Below are 18,450 nucleotides of genomic sequence, written 5' to 3'. Positions count from 1 at the left end.
TGCATTTGGGGAAAAGAGGTTGAGGGGGGAGGGGAGCTGGTTACCCTCCAATATCTTTTTACGCTAAAAAAGTGAACTAGAACTTTCAATTTCCAATCAAATGAGCCTCTCTGAAGTTTATTCGGGCATTCCTTCCATAAGAACCATATATGCCCCCAGGGCATAACTTAAAACCCTTGCCCCTGAAGACTGCGGGGGCAGTGTCCTGCTCAAACATATAATTTACAGAACTTTCAACTACGTTGAACAAAATGACCATATCCATATTTTGATTGGATGATTTTGGGGAAATAGTGGGCGTGGAAAGGGTGTCAGTTGCCTTTGAATCACCTTCGACTAATAAAAAGGGAACTAGCCATTTCAATTTCCAATGGAACGAGCCCTTTCTGAAGTTTTTACGACAACGCTGTCTATACAAAACATTATATGCCTTCAGGGCATAACTTAAAACCCTTGCCCTAAGGGCTGTGGGGGAGTTGTCATCCTCAAAGACCTAAGTTCCAGAACATAAAACTACATTGAATAAAATGGTTATATCAAAATTTTGCTTGGATGTGTTTGGGGGAAAGGTGGGCGTTAGTTGCCCTCCAACAATCTTTGACTAATCCACAGGGCACTTAGCTATTCGGACTTCAATTTGTATTAATCTTTTTTGAGGTTGCTTCAAAAGCGCCTACTTTATAAACCTTACATGCCATCAGGTCACATGTACAAACCTTGGCCCAAAGGATGGTGGGGGAGTGTCCTCCTCAAAAATATATTTTCTATTTGGAAATCAACTACGCTGAAAAAAATGGCTATCTCAAAATTTTGATTGGATACGTTTGGGGGAATTATGGGCATGGGGGGGGGCTAGTTGCCCTCCAATCACTTTCGACTATTAAAAAAGCCACTAGAACTCTTGATATCCAATCGAATGAACCCCTTTGAAGTTTCTACGACGTCCCCTTCCATATGAAGCACCTCTGGGAAAAAAAATAATAAATAAATAAATAATAAAACATTGGAGCCGTATGGCCTTTACTATAGACAACGCTATAGCTTTGCATCTGATTTAATCTGGCGTCTATTCGAAAGACAGTAGTCTATTCAAGAGATATGCTACAAGAACTAGTGCTGAATAAAAACTCACCCTGGAAGCACAAGGAATTCTTACAAACTAATTGTGTGTGCATTTGTTCACATAATTTTGAAAACCGCATTTGATTTCTAAGCAGGAAAATCGAAATATTTAACCACACGAGAAAAGAAAAGTTCCAACATTACGGTTGATGCATTAAAGAATTGGCTCAAATTATTTCAAAGTCAGCGGAACGCCGCCACCTCATCTGGTGGCGCAGGGGTGCAAATAGTATTTTTGAAAATCCAGGGGATGGGGGAGAGGCAAAGTTGTCTTTTCCTCTTTTTCATTTTTTCCATGAAAATAAAACAAGTTTTTTTTATGAAAATAACTCGCCCAAAGAGTTTATATAATAATACATTTTATGTCTCTATGAGCTCACCAAAAAGTAAGTTCCAGTGTTGCCAACATTGGCAAAATTGTTCTATATTGGTACATTTCACGTCTACTGGCACAATCTGGTACCAGTAATTTGGTAAAATATGGTATCATGTGTTACAATTCAGTATTTTTCTACTGATATTAGACGTTTCGATTCAGTCTAAAATAGGGCCAAGACATTCAAGTTTCCCCGGATTAGTTAGATGTGTCTATCTTTAACTTATTTTGAAAAAAAATATTTTGTATTAGTAGAAGAAAGGTAGCTTTTTTGTTACTTTGGGAAGCAGCTGTGCTGGTCTTCAAAAATGAGACCTCTTTTCGCTATTACAGCTCTTGTTTCTATGAAACTGAAAGAAGTTATGCTAAGTGATTTAACTTTCAGAAGAGGCTTTTCAGATCAAATAAGGGCCTAGGAAAAAGTTGCCGATCTCCCGAAAGTGGCCCCAGGCTAAACGAGGCCCCAAATGTAAGGATTAAAAGATCCTTTAAAAAATAAAACAAATAGTCTATGAAAAGAAACAAGGCATCACTCTTGTACATGGCCGCTTATAAAAGAAACACTATGAACTTTGAAAATCATTTATCTACGTTTAAAATACATATAATGAGGGAAAGATATGGGAAAAAATGGTCAAACCTCGGGGAAATTGCAGCAGAATTTTTTTTACTCCAAAATGTTTAGAAAAATCAGCTAAATTACACAATAAAATCCACCAATATCATCCTTGCACAAAAGTCCGAAATTTGCCCTTGAAGGGGAAAATGAGGGAGGAAATTGATTTTTGTGTCTATAAATATTTTGGAGTTTAAATAGTCATTTCCAATAAAATCAAGTATGCTGACTCCAAATCTGAATTCAGTTTTCCATTTTCCGCACCTTTATACCCATTTCCACCCTAAAAGGACTGGGAGGGGGTTAAAACTAGAAATTAAGAGGTTTTCATATTTTTTGATTGTTTTCGATGAAATGAATTGTTACAAATTCGAAAATAAAGTAAAAAACTTGATTTTACGTATTCAAGTACTTCATCTTTCCTAAAACAGTTGTGAAAATTGACCTATATGAACTAGTTATTTTAGTCATCTTTGGTCGGTTCACCATTTCCTATCAACCTAGGAATGAAACCTTAAAATATGAGTCTGAAACAGTTTAATTTCAAACCGGTATTCTAGAATCCCCTCCCCCTCCAGTTTGCGATTTCCATTGCTTAGTACCATTTTTAGCGGATCTAATCACTGGAGCCATCTACCATTGTACTTGCTACATGACTGGGTTCAAAGCTACGTAAAAGGTGTGTGCTGTTTTATTTACTTCCGAAAAAAAGACAAAAGAATAAGCTTTGATCCTCGAGCTGGCTCGAACATTGAGTAAAAATATTTTGTGAGATATTATTTAAGATTATGCTTCCAATTTTGGAAAAGAGTGGATAATCATTTCTGATTTTCCACTTCATTTGTGCAACACTATCTACTGTGTATCATTCAAGCCGAGTTTGTTCTTCTCCAGGTGGCGATGGGTTGAATTCTGCCGAATCCAATATTCATGACCTGACGAAAAAAGAAGATACCGCAAATTGCTAAGGTTTCACAGATTGTTTGAAAAGAAACGTGAAACAATGGGTCTAATTAATCTCAGGCCTTTGGTATAGCCCCAAGGTTTACCAGCTATGCAGAAATACAGCAGTACGACAAATACACTAATTGTCGATTCTAAAAAGTATTCTTTTATTTTGTTGTTCGCCAACTTATTAATACAATTTCAAATTACAACTGCAGTGAAACCATCTTAAATTTTCTTTGCAGTGGGCTATAGGTCAACAACTTTTTTTAATAGCACAAAAGTAAATGAACATCGCATAGTTGCCCAATTCCTTAGTTTTTTTCTCTTTTTTAAGTAATTTTCAGCTTTTAAATCTAGCGGGACAAAGAATGGAGAAACATGCCGTAGTTCCCCAAGTCTTGAGTTTTTTTTTCCTTTTTGAAGTCATTTTTAGCTTTTAAATCTAGTAGGGCAGAGAAAAAAGCAACACTCCACAGTTGCCAAATCCCTGAGTTTTTTCTGATTTTTCGAAGTCATTTGTAGCTTTTAAATCTAATAGGACAATGAATAAAGAACCACACCATAACTCTCCAATCCTTGATTTTTTTTTCTTTTTGAAAAGATTGGATGGTGCCTGGATTAAAGAACCACACCATAACTGTCCAATCCTTGATTTTTTTTCTTTTTGAAAAGATTGGATGGTGCCTGGATTAACTGAACAAATAAGCGCTATAAATTAAGAAGTTTCTAGAACCGGCAATGAAGAGAACATGGTCAGCCCGATATGCCAAAGCAGCATCAAACTTGGTGAAAATACAGTCATATTATTCGAGAAAGAAGCCGATGGCATTAATAACGCAAGTAAAGAAACTGCTTGTAGAATTGCTGGGACAACCGGAAGTGAAGTCCACATTTCCGTCACATGTCGTCATAATTCTGTGACAGACATCAAATCAACCAAGAAAAAATCCCCAAAAGGAAACTTAAGCAAAAAGAAACGGGTATAGCCCCCTGGACTAGGTCTTTGGCTCCACGCTTTGGTTTATAAAAAAAACTGCCTATTCTGTGTTCAAGCAGTGAAATTATGCAAGATCATAAGTCGTAAATTCGCTGAAGCTTATGCAGTGCGAACTAATAACTTCGACCACTCAATTAAGGAAGTATGTACGAGCAGGGACAATCAGTGGGCCATAACAGTGCTTGGTCGGATAAATTCAAAGGCTTCTGACCTTCATCCAGAGGATGCCTTTTATCATCAAATATGCTCAGTGAACTTCAGGACAGGAAAAGTGATTACACAAAAATTCGTTGGTCAAGAAGAAGTGAGTCACGTGCATCCACTAAAGAAACGGAAGGGAAGACCGTGCGATAGTGCAAAGAAAACCGCTGTCGAAGAAGGGCTTCAATTTTATGCCAACAGTGAAGAGTCTGTACCTCTGACGATCATTTTAACAAAGATGTGATAGTTCGGCCTACAGCTTTCGTCAAGCCAAGGATATGCTAGTCAGTGAATACGGCGAACAAGTAGTCGTGTCCGATTCAAACCGGAAAGAATCACTCGTAAATTTAGAGATACGGTTGACAGAATATTACGAGTATTTCACCGAGAGGTGAAAGCAGATGGTGAAAATGGAGAAAGGGATCAGATCATCAAAGTTGTTGGAAGGATAATAAGAAGTGAAATCAAATCCATTACGACAAGAAACGATTCATACAAATTTCTTTACGAATTATCGTCAGTGAAAAGTATTTGCATTTCGTGTGCCCATCCTTTTGTCTACAGCTTTCATCAACAGGGGTCGGCTTGCCTCTTCTAATATCTTCTATTGGACAGGCTACAATGCAGGCATGCAGACCACGGGGTTTAATGTCGTCTGCACAAATAGGACTGGCTTTGCAGTTACATCACCATTTTTCATCCTGGTTTTTAATTGACACACTGCATAATCTTGGATTTCGCTCTTCGTACTCAGAAGTAAAAATAAATTGAAAGATGTGCAGCAGTAAATCAAACTTTATTGGAAGAGTCCGAAGATTAAGCAAATTTTTATCAGTATGTAGGAGACACCGTTGATCATGATATTGCTACCATCGACGGCCTGAATACCTTTCATGGAATGGGACTTAAAGAAATGTCTACACCTGAGTTGCTGGCAACGGAGCATTTAGTACCGAGAAAAGAATTAAGTGAAGATTAGTGGAAATCAATCGGCATCTTGCCATTCTACACTTACCAAAAACCCTCCACGTCGCAAACCAAGGACTTTTGTTTGCATGACAAACAGTAGTGACACTCAAGACAATGAATGAAAGATTGAAACGCTCTAGCGCACCTCTGGATTTTTCAAAAGCTCATACATGAGCTGGTGAACCTTTACGTTGTCAATACACCAAAAGCTACCTCATCCGGGAAAGTCGAACGTTTGTTTTTTGCCAGTGATTAGCCACAACCCAAGCAATATCTCCTGTGTTTATTCTACACTTATGCATGCTAACGAGTGTTCTAGTGAAGCTCGAAAAACTCTAGTCATTACCTTTTACCAACCGCTTTACTGGAATGCAAAGTGTATCGTCAATGCAGAGCCTGCCACAAGTGCTTTAAGAAGTGCTATTGCTGTCCTATGTGGATTTCACACCCGCATTAGCTTCTTAGGAGCCATTGGCTTCCTTATGGCTGACTAGGTACTTTTGGAAATCATAAGTCAAGTATACGTGCCTAACATTGGGTGAAGTAGGCTACAAAGCAAAGCTGTCTCTCGTGCTGTTGGAGGTCATGGTCTGTTGGAGATAGTCCTGTATGTGAACCTTTTATCATCAGAACTGAATAGCAGAGTTTTTGATGGCAATGACATACTACCAGAACCTCTTGAAAAGGCAAAACAGGCGCACGAATCTCTCCTTGAGGGAGTTAACATTGACGAAGCGCAGGTGTCGGAAGCAGCGGAACTTATTCACGAAATATTGCATAGTGTAAAAGAACGATTACCCGAGTCCAGAACTGCCCGTCTTCGTTTTCAGTACCTGGATATGCTTCGAATTTTGAGAAAGAACCTGAGAGCTGAATGAAGTGGCAATTTGGAGCTTTATCTACAGTCTTTGTTATAAGTGCTTCCTTATTTTGCTGCTTCCGGTCACAATCTTTACACAAAGTCTACTTGGCTGTTCGTACAGTCGACTTTTCAATTGATGAAAGACAACCCAGAGCAGTACACAATCTTACAGGAATACCTGATCATCCGGAGAACTGACAAATACTGGGTGGCACTTTCTCCTGATTTGGTGATCGAATAAACGTTAAAGAGAAATATGAAAAAGAGTGGTGGTCTGACGAGAGGTAGTGGCAGACTAAATTGCAGCAGACAATTTGGATATCTGCCATGCCTACTTTGGTTCTATTTAACGAACGCATGCAGAACCTGAATTGCCTTGGAAAGTTGACCATGGAAAATCACGCAGAAGCGATATCTTTGACGAAAAATAGAGATCTGGTGGACATAAAAAAGCAGGTTTGATACATTGAGCCCCTAGAATCCTTCAGGTAGGATTCACAGCTGTTGAACGTGGTTACTGGTGTCTGCGCTTCATCATCTGTGAACTTAGACGATGCCAAATCTGTGGGAGAAAAAATCCTGAAGGATATGGAAGCAAAAGCAATTGACAAATATGTTTTCAGGAGAAAGGAGAAAGTTGTAACTATGGCTGAGAAGTTATTGGTGGTAATAGATAGCGAGGGAGAAATTGTCGAACCAGCTTTAATCTTTTAATGTCTAGCGACAGTGACTAGCACCAGTGGTTTTGACTGGAACGAGGTTCTGTCGTTCCAGCTTTGTACTTCTCCGCCATTGCTTTTTAGTTCGTTCGAGGAGATGAGGGCGGCTGACAAAACATCTTTAACAAATGCACTAATAAAAATTGAGAGGATCGTTGGCCTAGTGACATTACTAACATCCCAGAAAGTTTTGGACGGCGGCTGGCAATTCCACAAAATACCGTGGACTGCCAGATCTACATAATCTAAGGTGGCAGAATCTTACGTAGATTATGTCAAAAGACATTCTGGCCAAGCAGTGGTAGTTTTTGGTTCTTACACTGATACACCAACGACAAAAAATTGCATAAAGCTGTTTGTCGTGTCCAACGATTGGATTCTCTCCTAATATGAAGATCGTCAAAAGTAAGGAGGAATTTTTGAGAAATCCCAAAAACAAACAACGTTTCATCGACCTACAAACTGACAGGCTGGCGAACTCAGGATGTCAAGTTTTACATGCTCAGGATGATGCTGATGTCTTGGGTGTACAAACTGGAGTCAGTTGTGCTGAAACTTTGTCAACCACTTTGATTGGGAATGATAACAACCTATTAGTTCTTCTGCTGTACCATACTTAGCTTTATGCATGTGATATCTTTATGCAGACAAACACACATGAAAATACCCTGACGATTGTAAGACATAAAAAGGATAAAAAAAAACTAGGAACACAAACATCAGAAAATCTACTTTGTTGCCACGCAATGTCTGGCTGCAATACAACATCTAGATTTCACGGCGTAGGAAAATCAGCAGTGATTTCCTTGTCACTTAAAAATATTATTCTTAAGAATGCTTGCAAGATCTTCATAACACCAGGATCTAACCACTAGGAGATCACCGAAGCTGAAAAGAAAGCTTTGCTTCGTATATACAAAGGGAAAAGTAATGTCAGGTTGCAGTTATTTACTATATGGGTTGCAAGTCCAAATGCTTCCGATCAGGCTGAGCGGCTTCCGTCAACTTTGGCTGCAGCAAAGTACCACTTTTCCACATGCTATTTGCAAACAATGAAGTGGTAAGACAGCTCGAATGCGCTAAAACCCGAAGAGTGGGGTTGGTGCCTCTCTTCGTCACGGAATACGTATCTTTCCATTATGATAGATGCTTCACCAGCACCAGAAAATCTGCTTTCAGGTGATCTGTTGAACTTTTCGTTTTGATGTGTCGTCAGCGTTAGAAGTTCTAGTGATGAAATTTAAACTTCCAAAACACTCATTTGTTTTCTCAATTACAGTTATTCGATTCTACATTTAGTTGGAGTAAGGCTGTCTTCTCATTAACTAAAACTTGTTTATAGGCTCTTAAGCTTGTTTTTTTTTATGCCTAACTTAGAATTATGAACAAGGCCCTGGGAAAGATAGAAGAAGGTGCCCAATGGATTCTTAAAAAGTTCATATTCTATAGTAGGCCTATTTAAAAATAATATCCAACTACAATTATTATCAAGATAAAATGGTCAATATATACCAAATCATATTATTGAGTTTCAAATAAAGTGAATACACCATTTGATGCCTTTTTTTTATGCTGATTACGAATATAATAAGCATTTCTATTGGAAATGAATTTCAGCCCCCCCCCTATATAGGCTCTACCTAACCTAACCCTGAATTGGCATATATGGGGGGGGGGGCTGAAATTAATTTCCGATAGAAGTGCTTATTATATTCGTAATCAGCATAAAAAAAGGCATTGAATGATGTATTCACTTTAGTCCTAACTCAATAATATGATTTGGTATATATTGACCAATAAAATATCCAGCTAGATAATATTAGCCCATTTCTAGAATCTTACAAATACACCAAGCCTACCTAGCCAGATAGGCTAGGCTATTTGGTTGTAGGCCTATTTTTGTAGTCTTGTCTATGCTAAATATCTACTTTGTAGGATAGCCTAAGGATTAAATTAAGAACACAGTATGAATCTCATTTAAGGTTAAGAATATCAGCTCCTCAGAAACAGACATTCTTATTGTTAGTTTAATAATTTTGTTTTTTTTTGACAATTGTTCCCCAGTCTCTCCCCCCCATGCATATCTTTGGCTGTCTATATACAAAAAAAGTATTGAATAAAAATTGAACCATTAATTTACCTTAAATTTCACTTTCCAGCAATAAAAAGAAGTCTCAGCACTGGACAACATAATAACATTCTGGCTAAGGGAGTTCCATAGGCTGATGACACAGTTAGAAAAGATGTTCTGCAGCCTGGTGTTAGCATGTTTTCAATAAAGCTTCAAGGGGTGGCCTCTAGTACCCAGGGAACTGACTATGTAGAACATGTTGGGGATCAAACTCTGGTCATGTACTAGCTTGTATGTCATTATTACATCTCCTTGCTATGTCTATATCCAAGAGATGATAGTTTAAGCTTATGTAATCAGGTAGGATATATAAAATGTTGAAATCCCTTTATGCATTTAGTTGCATGCCACTGCACTGATTGATATATCACCTTTAATTACTAGAGTAGCAACACATCTAAAATTCTAATTTTGGTCTGATCAGGCCCTTTAAGGGCTTGGTGATAACAGATGGAGATCTACTGTAGAATGTTCTTTTTATTAAACCAAGATTTTGGTTGGCTCTGGCTACTATAGACTGTGCGGGAAAGTTAAACTTAAGCTTATCCTCAACCAAGACTCGCAGATCTTTTTCACAATGACTACATATAACTAAATATGAGTGGCTGCTTTGAACCATCACTAAATTCCATAAAATACTGGCACAGAGGGATATTTCCTCCAAAGTGAATGACTCTGCATTTTTGGATATTAAATTCAAGCCACCAGGATTTTGCCCACTTTGACAATGCATCAAGATGAGCTTGGATGGCTATTGCACTTTGAGGGTCATGGACTTGACCAATTATTTTAGAATCATCTGCAAACAAGACAATTTTATTCTCTATGATTAAAGATGCATCATTGATAAAAATATTAAATAAATCTTGATCCAAAACTGTTCCTTGGGGTACTCCACTTTTTACATCTCCTGATTCTGAGAAGAAGGCTGATCTGTTGGCTCTAAATACCCTTACCACCTGCTTTCAATTGGTAAGACATTGCATTATCCAGTTGACAACATCTTCATGGATGCCCATTGTGCAGAGTTTAGAGTTTAGTCTCCTGTGGCAAACTTTATCAAATGCTTTGGCTAGATCTAGTAATAACATTTTAACAGGAGATTCCTCATCTATAAGTTTTGAGACATGCTTGTATGTGTCAATGAGGTTAGTGTCAACTGATCAATTAGGACAAAAGCCATGTTGATTAGGTGATGGTAGACTATTAGTAATTAAATGAACCATTAATTTCTGAATTAACTATACCTTTGAGTAGTTTCCCAATGGCTGATGTAAGATTAATTGGTTGATAATTGTTAGCTTCATTTCTTTTACCCCCTTTGTGTGCAGGTTTGATGGAAACATCCTTCCAATTTTGCAGAATATATTTAGTACTAAGGGACTTTTGGAAAAGTAGAGTGAGAGGATTCAACATAACTGCATATGTCTCATGTAGTAGCCAGGGGATACTCTGTCTGGTCCTATAGGTTAATATTCTTCAATCACATTGGGCCAATTCATGACAAATTGGACTATAATCAGTATACTATTGTTTCTTTAATTCTTGTTTCTTTTAAAAGAGAAGGGTTTTGACCTTCTCTATATCTAGTCAGGAAGCTAACTGTCTGATACAAAGAGTGATTGAACAGACATTCCAGAAATGGTTTTATTGAACTGTTTTCTGAGAATCCAGATCTATTGACCAAATGAATGTAAGAAAGATTGTCACCAACAATAATCATATTGCCTTGATTCTTCATTTTATTATCAATTGATGTACTTACACCAAGAAGGGACAGCTCAAGGCTGGAGGAACTATGACTTCTTTACATACAACCTATGTGAAAAGGCCCAGAAGGTAAGAGAACTGAAATCCACTCTTGTTCAACATATAACTCATAGTTTGAATTAATATCAATGTTTTTTCCTTAAGGAGCTTTGAATATATATGGTTTTTCCTCTTCCTCCTACATTAGATAAGTTGGTGACCAAAGTGTAATGAGGAATCTGTATTTGAATGTCTCCAAGAGGGGTTTTTGTCCACTTAGGTGGACAAAAACCACCTATTTATTTTTTGCTCCTTTTCAACATAATAGTTGTTCTTTGGCAATGTACCCCCCCCCCCCTGAATGGACACATATATAGTAGTAGTAATAGCAAATTTATTATCTAAAAAAACAGACACAAAATCAATTGGTAGCACACCAAACGCATTGCTTGCAAGGGTGTGCTACTAACAAAAATTAAGTAAACAAAATAGAAGAAAAAAATTTAAACAGAAAAACAACAAGTCTAGATAATTTTGGAGACCACACTGCCTTTCCATGATGATAAAATAAAAGTCCAAAATAGGGATAAAATCCTTTTAATAGACAGTGTGTAATAAATTTCACAATTTTGGTCAAATCATCCCCATAAATATGCATCCATAAATTAGTGTTCAGCCCTTTCAGAACATATTTTTAATTTTCCAGACCATTTTGTTTTGTTAAAGAATGTCTCTTTGCTTTCTAGGGATTGGGTTTAAAGCAAAATTTTTGTGAAACGCTTGAAATAAAGAAAATCTTATTCAAGAATATTGCTTTGAATCGGGATACAGGTGAATTTGGGCTGAACTCTATCTATGGTACTTTATTAAAATCTGACAGAATAAAGTTCAATTCACCCAATGTAGTTGACCTTTGTCCAAATGTTATATCATTGAATAGTAATGAACCGAAGCCAAGAAGGTCAAAGAGGCTAGCTTCTGCCTTTGCTTTGAAAAGAATTAGAGATATAAACAATATATAGTTTTATTTGATTTTGTATATATAAACTTTTGTTTTAAATTGTTTTAGTTTAGTTATACTCTACTGATGACAGTCACTGTATATGTGACTGATATATCTGGTATTTTTTGTGAAATTTATTATACACTGTCTATTAAAAAGGATTTTATCCCTATTTTGGACTTTTATTTTATCAACAACAAGTATAATCTATAATAAGCAGTAGGATGAAACCATGTGGGGAAAAGGTTTTCAAATATCTGCTCTTTCCCTATTTCTAGGAATTAATAATAACAATTAGTGCCAGTCTAAATGCTACCTGTACTTCTTAGATCTAAGGTGATTCACTTGAAAAATAAGCAGTACACTTTTTACTCCCTAGTGCTTGTATTTCTAGTGTTTACTCTCTATAAGCTAGTGTTTGTATTTCTTAGTAGTAAATAAGTGGAAGTAATTAAAAATAAACTGTAATTATTTTCTAGATTGTTTTTTTTTATTATGGACAAGAATCAGAAAATATATTTTCCTCGCTTCTATGGTAAAGGTATAGTGTGGAATATAACAAGTAACCTTGTCATTGGTGCAGTTGGTACATTTAGTAAAGTAGTTATGAGTGAGTATATCTTTAATATTTAGCAAACTGCCTAATATTTAGCAATAGTCCTGTCATCATTACAAATGTAATGATGACATAATATTTATATATATGTATATATATATATATATATATATATATATATATATATATATATATATATATATATATATATATATATATATATATATATATATATATATATATATATATATATATATATATATATATATATATATATATATATATATATATATATATATATATATTCATATATAAATATATATATATATATATATATATATAGGGTAAAGGTACCAATGATTCGACAGTTTTTGTAAAAAAACAGTTTTTCTACCCTAGAGGTCTTAATTTAAAGACTTTCGGTTTGAAAAGGCTTTCAGTATGTAGGAAAAACATCTAGGAATCTAACTGTTTGATGAGAAGTTTGAAGTTTTGTCTGGAAAGGGTACAAAACTCCAACTTTCGGAAATTAGAGCATTTTCAAACAGTTTGTGGTAACGAACTGTAAGTAAGGAGCGACCCGGCTCAATGGTAACCGAAACTCTAGAAAACGGAATTTTGATACCAATAGACGCATCGAAAGAATCATATTTTAATGCTAATTTCAAATATATAAGTTTCATCAAGTTTAATCCTTCCTATCAAAAGTTAGGCGCCTGAGAAAATTTGGCTGATTTTCGAAAAAAGGGGAAAGACCCCTAAAAGTTATAGAACCTTAATGAAAATCACACCATCATATTCCGCGTATCAGAGAACCCTACTGTAGAGGTTTCAAGCTCCCATCTACAAAAATGTGGAATTTTGCATTTTTGCCAGAAGAAAGATCATGGGTGCGTGTTTATTTTATTTTATTTTATTTTTTTTCCCCAGGGGTGATCGTATCAACCCAGTTGTCCTAGAATTTCGTGGGAGGGCTCATTGGAATGGAAATTGAAAGTTCTAGTGCCCTTTTTAAGTGACCAAAAAAAATGGAGGGCAACTAGGCCCCCTTCCACCCTCATTGTTATCCCAAAGTCACCTTATCAAGATTTTGATATAGCCTTTTTGTTCAGCATGTTCGAATACATAATATGTATGTATTTTCGAATGACTTAATTCCCCGCAGTTCCCGGAGGAAGGGATGAAATTTATGAACTTTACACACTGTTAGCTTATAGTAGTGGTTATTTGGAAGTATACAGACGTTTTCAGGGGAGATTTTTCCTGGTAGTGGGGGGGGGTGGGTCAGGGGTTATGTGAGAGGATCTTTACATGAAGGAAATTTTCATGGGGGAAGGGACATTGCTATGAAGGGGACGCCGGACTTCCCGTCATTATTTAAAAAAAGATCAGAAATTTAATATAAAAAAACAAGTATTTTAACTGCAACATCGAAACTTTAAACGAACAGAAAATATTACATATATAACTGGGTTCGCCCCGTAGTCAATGCCTCGCTCTTTAAGCCAAAGATTTTTTAGTACTTTTATAAGAGCTATTTATTCTGATTAACGGCCTTTGTGATTAAGCGGTTATTTTTAAAGAATTGGAACAAAATTCGAACTTAAGCTTAAACAGCAAGGTAATGACTAGGGGGCGAACCCCCTAATAAACGTATGAAAAATATATGAATATAGAAGTTCGTTACGTTAGTTAATTCGTAAGTTACGTATATTTATTACTAATAAAAACGTTAGTAAATAAAATTAAACAAGTTTTGAGAAAGCCATTTAACTAAATAAAAGTAAATTAATATGAAAATTTTGTTTTAATTATTCATGTACGGTGAGCCAAGATCAAAACCTGCATTTATTCAAAAACGTTCAAAAATTAAATAAAAAAAAATAAGTTTTTTAAACTGAAAGTAAGGAGCGACATTAAAACCTAAAATGAACAGAAATTATTCCGTATATGAAAGGGGCTGTCCCCTCCTCAACTTCTCGCTCTTTACGCTAAAGTTTTTTATTGTTTTAAAAAATAGTTGTGAGATAGTCTAACTTTAGCGTAAAAAGCGAGGCGTTGAGGAGGGGACAGCCCCTTTCATATACAGAATAATTTCTGTTCGTTTTAAGTTTTAATGTCGCTCCTTACTTTCAGTTTAAAAAACTTGTTTTTTTTATTTAATCACCTACAAATTCGACACAACAAAAAAGTTACCTGTTTTCGACGCAAGTCGGAACCCAATTCGACACCCGAATTGGGTGTTGAACTGATGATTCGACAGTTTTTGTAAAAGAGCAGTTTTTCTACTCTAGAAGTCTTAATTTAAAGACTTTCGGTTGGAAAAGGGTTTCAGTATGTAGGAAAAACATCTAGGAATCTAACTGTTTGATGAGAAGTTTGAAGTTTTGTCTGGAAAGGGTACAAAACTCCAATTTTCCGAAATTAGAGCATTTTTACCTACAAGTTCGACACAAAAAAAAAGACGCAAGTTGGAACCCAATTCGACACCCGTCTAAATACTTGGGAATACTTGTGGGCGGAACCTGGTGTATTTGACACGTATATTCTGGTTTCTTTGTTTTCTTCAACTTCATTTAATGTATAAAAGTATGAAACACTATGCAAAAAGTAGAAGCAATAAAACTAACAAAATCATTTCAAGTATGTTGTATTTGGTATAACAACATTGGTACAAAAAATTTTAATATACTTTATTAAATACAAAGTGTACTTATTATAAATAATTTAGTATAACAAAATTGTTTCACTAGCATTTCGTAAGGTACAGGGTCTAGGAAAATAGGAATTGATTTGAAGAAATTTAAGAAGTTTATTTGATTTAATGGACTTTAGTTTCATATGCAGATTCATAGTTTCGTTCAAAACATAAGCCTACGTGTCATTTTGTATAAGATTTTGTATTCGATAAAGTTTGTATTTTTTATTCGGATGAAGGATAAATAAGGGTATAATCAAAAAAAATCTGGGGGGGGGGGCAAAATCAGGTCTGGGGGGGGCAACTGCCCCCCCCCCTCCTGCTACATAGCAATTTACGCCCCTTCATGGTATGAGGCCAAGCGGCAGTTCCTCAGATGACGGAAAAATCCAGTGTCTGTAAGTAAAACTTCAAAGTTTAAAAAAAAACCTTTTGTTTAAATGTTCTTTCATCTGAAATATTATTAGAAATAATAATAATCAAAATCTCTTATTGCGCAGAAAGCACCCGTAAATTCGACAGCTATGGTGCCTATGGTTTCGTCAGTGGATCCTGGAATTTCGACACCTATTATTTCTCATCTGTTTTACATGTTCAGTGAAGTTTTGACAAAGTCACCTATATTTCGACAGGGCCTGTTGCTTTCTGTCCAAAATTTCGACAAGGTTACTACGAGATATTTGCCAAAGAAATAAATCCCTTGATAGAAGCCGATATTTACGCTTGAATGCGGCTGAAGGAACATTTTTAGTCCGCCTGGTATTCAACTACATCAAACAAGAATTTTCGACACTTGGAACCTAGTTTCGACAATGCAATTTCCGTCACCATTTTCATTTCATTTTATCAAGAAAAAGCTAATGTGGCTACATTCAGAGAAGATCAGATGTGTCTCGACACATTGGCACTTATCCCAATTTTTTCTTGCAATAAATAACCAAGTAGTGACAGTTTGAACATTACATACCTGAAAAATTGTCGGGAGCTCCTTTTTTGTCGAAAACAGGAAACTGACCAAATTTAATGTTCTTTTCATATCTGGGTGTACCGGATATAGTGTCCACGTTTCGCACCGTCGATATATAACGACGGCTCCATGAGATGGCGCTCTAATTTACGGCTAAGCAGAGCTATCCCGTTTTGAAGGAAAATTTCGACAGTGGTTCTAAAATTGCACTGTCGAATCATCGGTGCCTTTACCCTATGTATGTATATATATATATATATATATATATATATATATATATATATATATATATATATATATATATATATATATATATATATATATATATATATATATATATATATATATATATATATATATATATATATATATATATATATATATATATATATATATATATATATATATATATATATATATATATTTATATATATATATATATATATATATATATATATATATATATATATATATATATATATATATATATATATATATATATATATATATATATATATATATATATATATATATATATATATATATATATATATATATATATCTGGCGAGAAATAGTCTGTAGATACAAAAAGAATGTGTGGAAAATGGCACTTATAGATGTGTTGAACAGAGACAGGAGTAACATACCTCAGAATGCACAGGGAAATTAATAGAAGATTCTCCTCATTGCATTAACTCATGAGGACTCAACAGTAAGATGTGCTGGAGCAGATGCTTTTCGTAGGATGGAAATTACACAATGGACTATTCAATTATGATATTATTTTCATTGATCCAGCCTAATGTCCTTTCTTTCTGTAAAAACCAAGGAGACTAGACCTTTACCATTCCTCACAACCAAAATTGGTGGTATAGGAAAAAAGGGGAAAATCATGACGAAACAGATGTACTGGTCCCATAGTATAATTTCCATTAATTTTATTTCAATTTTATCACAAAACACTATTTCCTCTAAAATAGCTTCTGTAAAAAATATGCTCTATATATATGTATAGGATTGGCCTATTATACTGATTCCATATAGATAAGATTCATTAAGTTTAGAGTTACCCATCAAAGGGTATGAGCCTGAGAAAATTTGCCTGAGTTTTGAAACAACCCTAAAAGTCAAAGAATCATAGGCAGCACAATAGCGCTTATGCCCAGGGGGCATATAAGAACAATGTTGGCACAATGTATTATTTATTATTTTTTCCTTTAGACCAGTGCACTTTGTATCAAAGAAATTGTCATAGAAACTTTGAAAAGGGCTCATTCAATTGGAAATTAGAGTGGCTTGTGCGCTTTTTAATGGTCAAAAGTGATTGGAAGGCAACTAACACCCCTTCCACGCCTGTTCCACGCCAAAACACATCCAATCAAAATTTTGAGATAGCCATTTTGTTCAGCATAGTTGACTTCAAGATAGAAATTACGTTTTTGAGGAGGACACTCCCCCACAGCCCTCAGGGAGAGGGTTGTAAGTTATGCCCTGGGGGCATGTAAGGTTTTTATACTAACACCCCTCTCATGCCCACCTTTTCCCCAAACACATCCAATCAAAATTTTAAGATAGCCATTTTGTTCAACGTAGTTTTAAGTTGTGGAAAATAGGTCTTTGAGGATGACATCCCCCCCACAGGCCTCAGGGCAGTATTGTAAGTTATGCCCTGGGGGCATATAAGGTTTTTATAGAACGCGTTGTTTATTTCGTGGAAAAAGTTTTTTTAATGAATCTTAATTAAAGTCACACCATCAGATTTCATTATATCGGAAAACCGTACTGTAGAGGTATCAAACTCCTCTCTGCAAAATGTGGAATTTTGTAACTTTTGCTAGAAGAAGGATCCCAGATGCATGTTTATTTGTTATTTTTCCCAGGGGGCGTTTGTATCGAACCAGTGGTCCAAGATCATCAGGAGATGCCTCGTTGGAACAGAAATTAAAAGTTCTAGTCCCTTTTTGAAGTGAACCAAAAGTTGGAGGACAACTCGCCCCCCCCCTCCCTTGCCTCTTTTTCCCCAAAATCCTCTGATCAAAATTTTGAGATAGCCGTTTTTCCAGAAGAGCTGAAAGCTAAAAAACTTCCTTTGGAGATAACATGACCCCCAGAGCCCCTGGGGAGGGGTTTTTAAGTTATAAAATTTGCCCATAGACTGGCACACTATCTATATTGGCGATATTTATTGCGCCATCTATGTTTTATGTCATAAGATGCATCTGTTTTCACTGGGAATATGCAGAAGAGGGGAAGAAACTTCCTGCGAGTACCATATTGTATCCACCAATATTTAGTTTCCCATAAATTGTAGGGAATAGGTGAGGGGATCCTAACACTGCCCTTGCTACTGGGTTTTTCAATCAGTATTTACCCAGCGCTTGGTGCTGATGGCGTGGACCGCCGGGACACTCGGTTATAGTCCTGTTCTGAATTCTATCCAAAATAGATTCGAAAAAGGCTTTTCTCCAGATATTATGAAGAAACCTATGTCTGAATGCTCTCTCAGATTTGTGAAGCAATGAGTTAAATCTTCCA

At 35.8% G+C, this 18,450-nt stretch overlaps 1 protein-coding gene across 1 annotated transcript in view; it reads left to right on the top strand.

Annotated features, from left to right (window-relative positions):
* The first annotated feature begins 8,203 nt into the window (after positions 1-8,203).
* The window catches only part of LOC148944103 (tafazzin-like), a 35,290-nt gene continuing 25,043 nt past the window's right edge, over positions 8,204-18,450 (top strand). Inside the window, exons 1-2 of the mRNA XM_089100712.1 lie at positions 8,204-8,222; positions 12,173-12,303. Of these exons, the coding sequence (XP_088956838.1) occupies positions 12,189-12,303 (115 nt within the window). The 5' untranslated portion in view covers positions 8,204-8,222; positions 12,173-12,188. The remainder of the gene's footprint in view (positions 8,223-12,172; positions 12,304-18,450) is intronic.

This window comes from Artemia sp. Qi Xiang Cuo, chromosome 14 (genome assembly GCF_049724085.1).
Source record: "Artemia sp. Qi Xiang Cuo chromosome 14, ASM4972408v1, whole genome shotgun sequence".
Lineage (NCBI taxonomy): Eukaryota > Metazoa > Arthropoda > Branchiopoda > Anostraca > Artemiidae > Artemia > Artemia sp. Qi Xiang Cuo.
The sequence above is the reverse complement of the archived record's forward strand: the minus strand, read 5'-3'. Positions and strand labels throughout refer to the sequence as shown.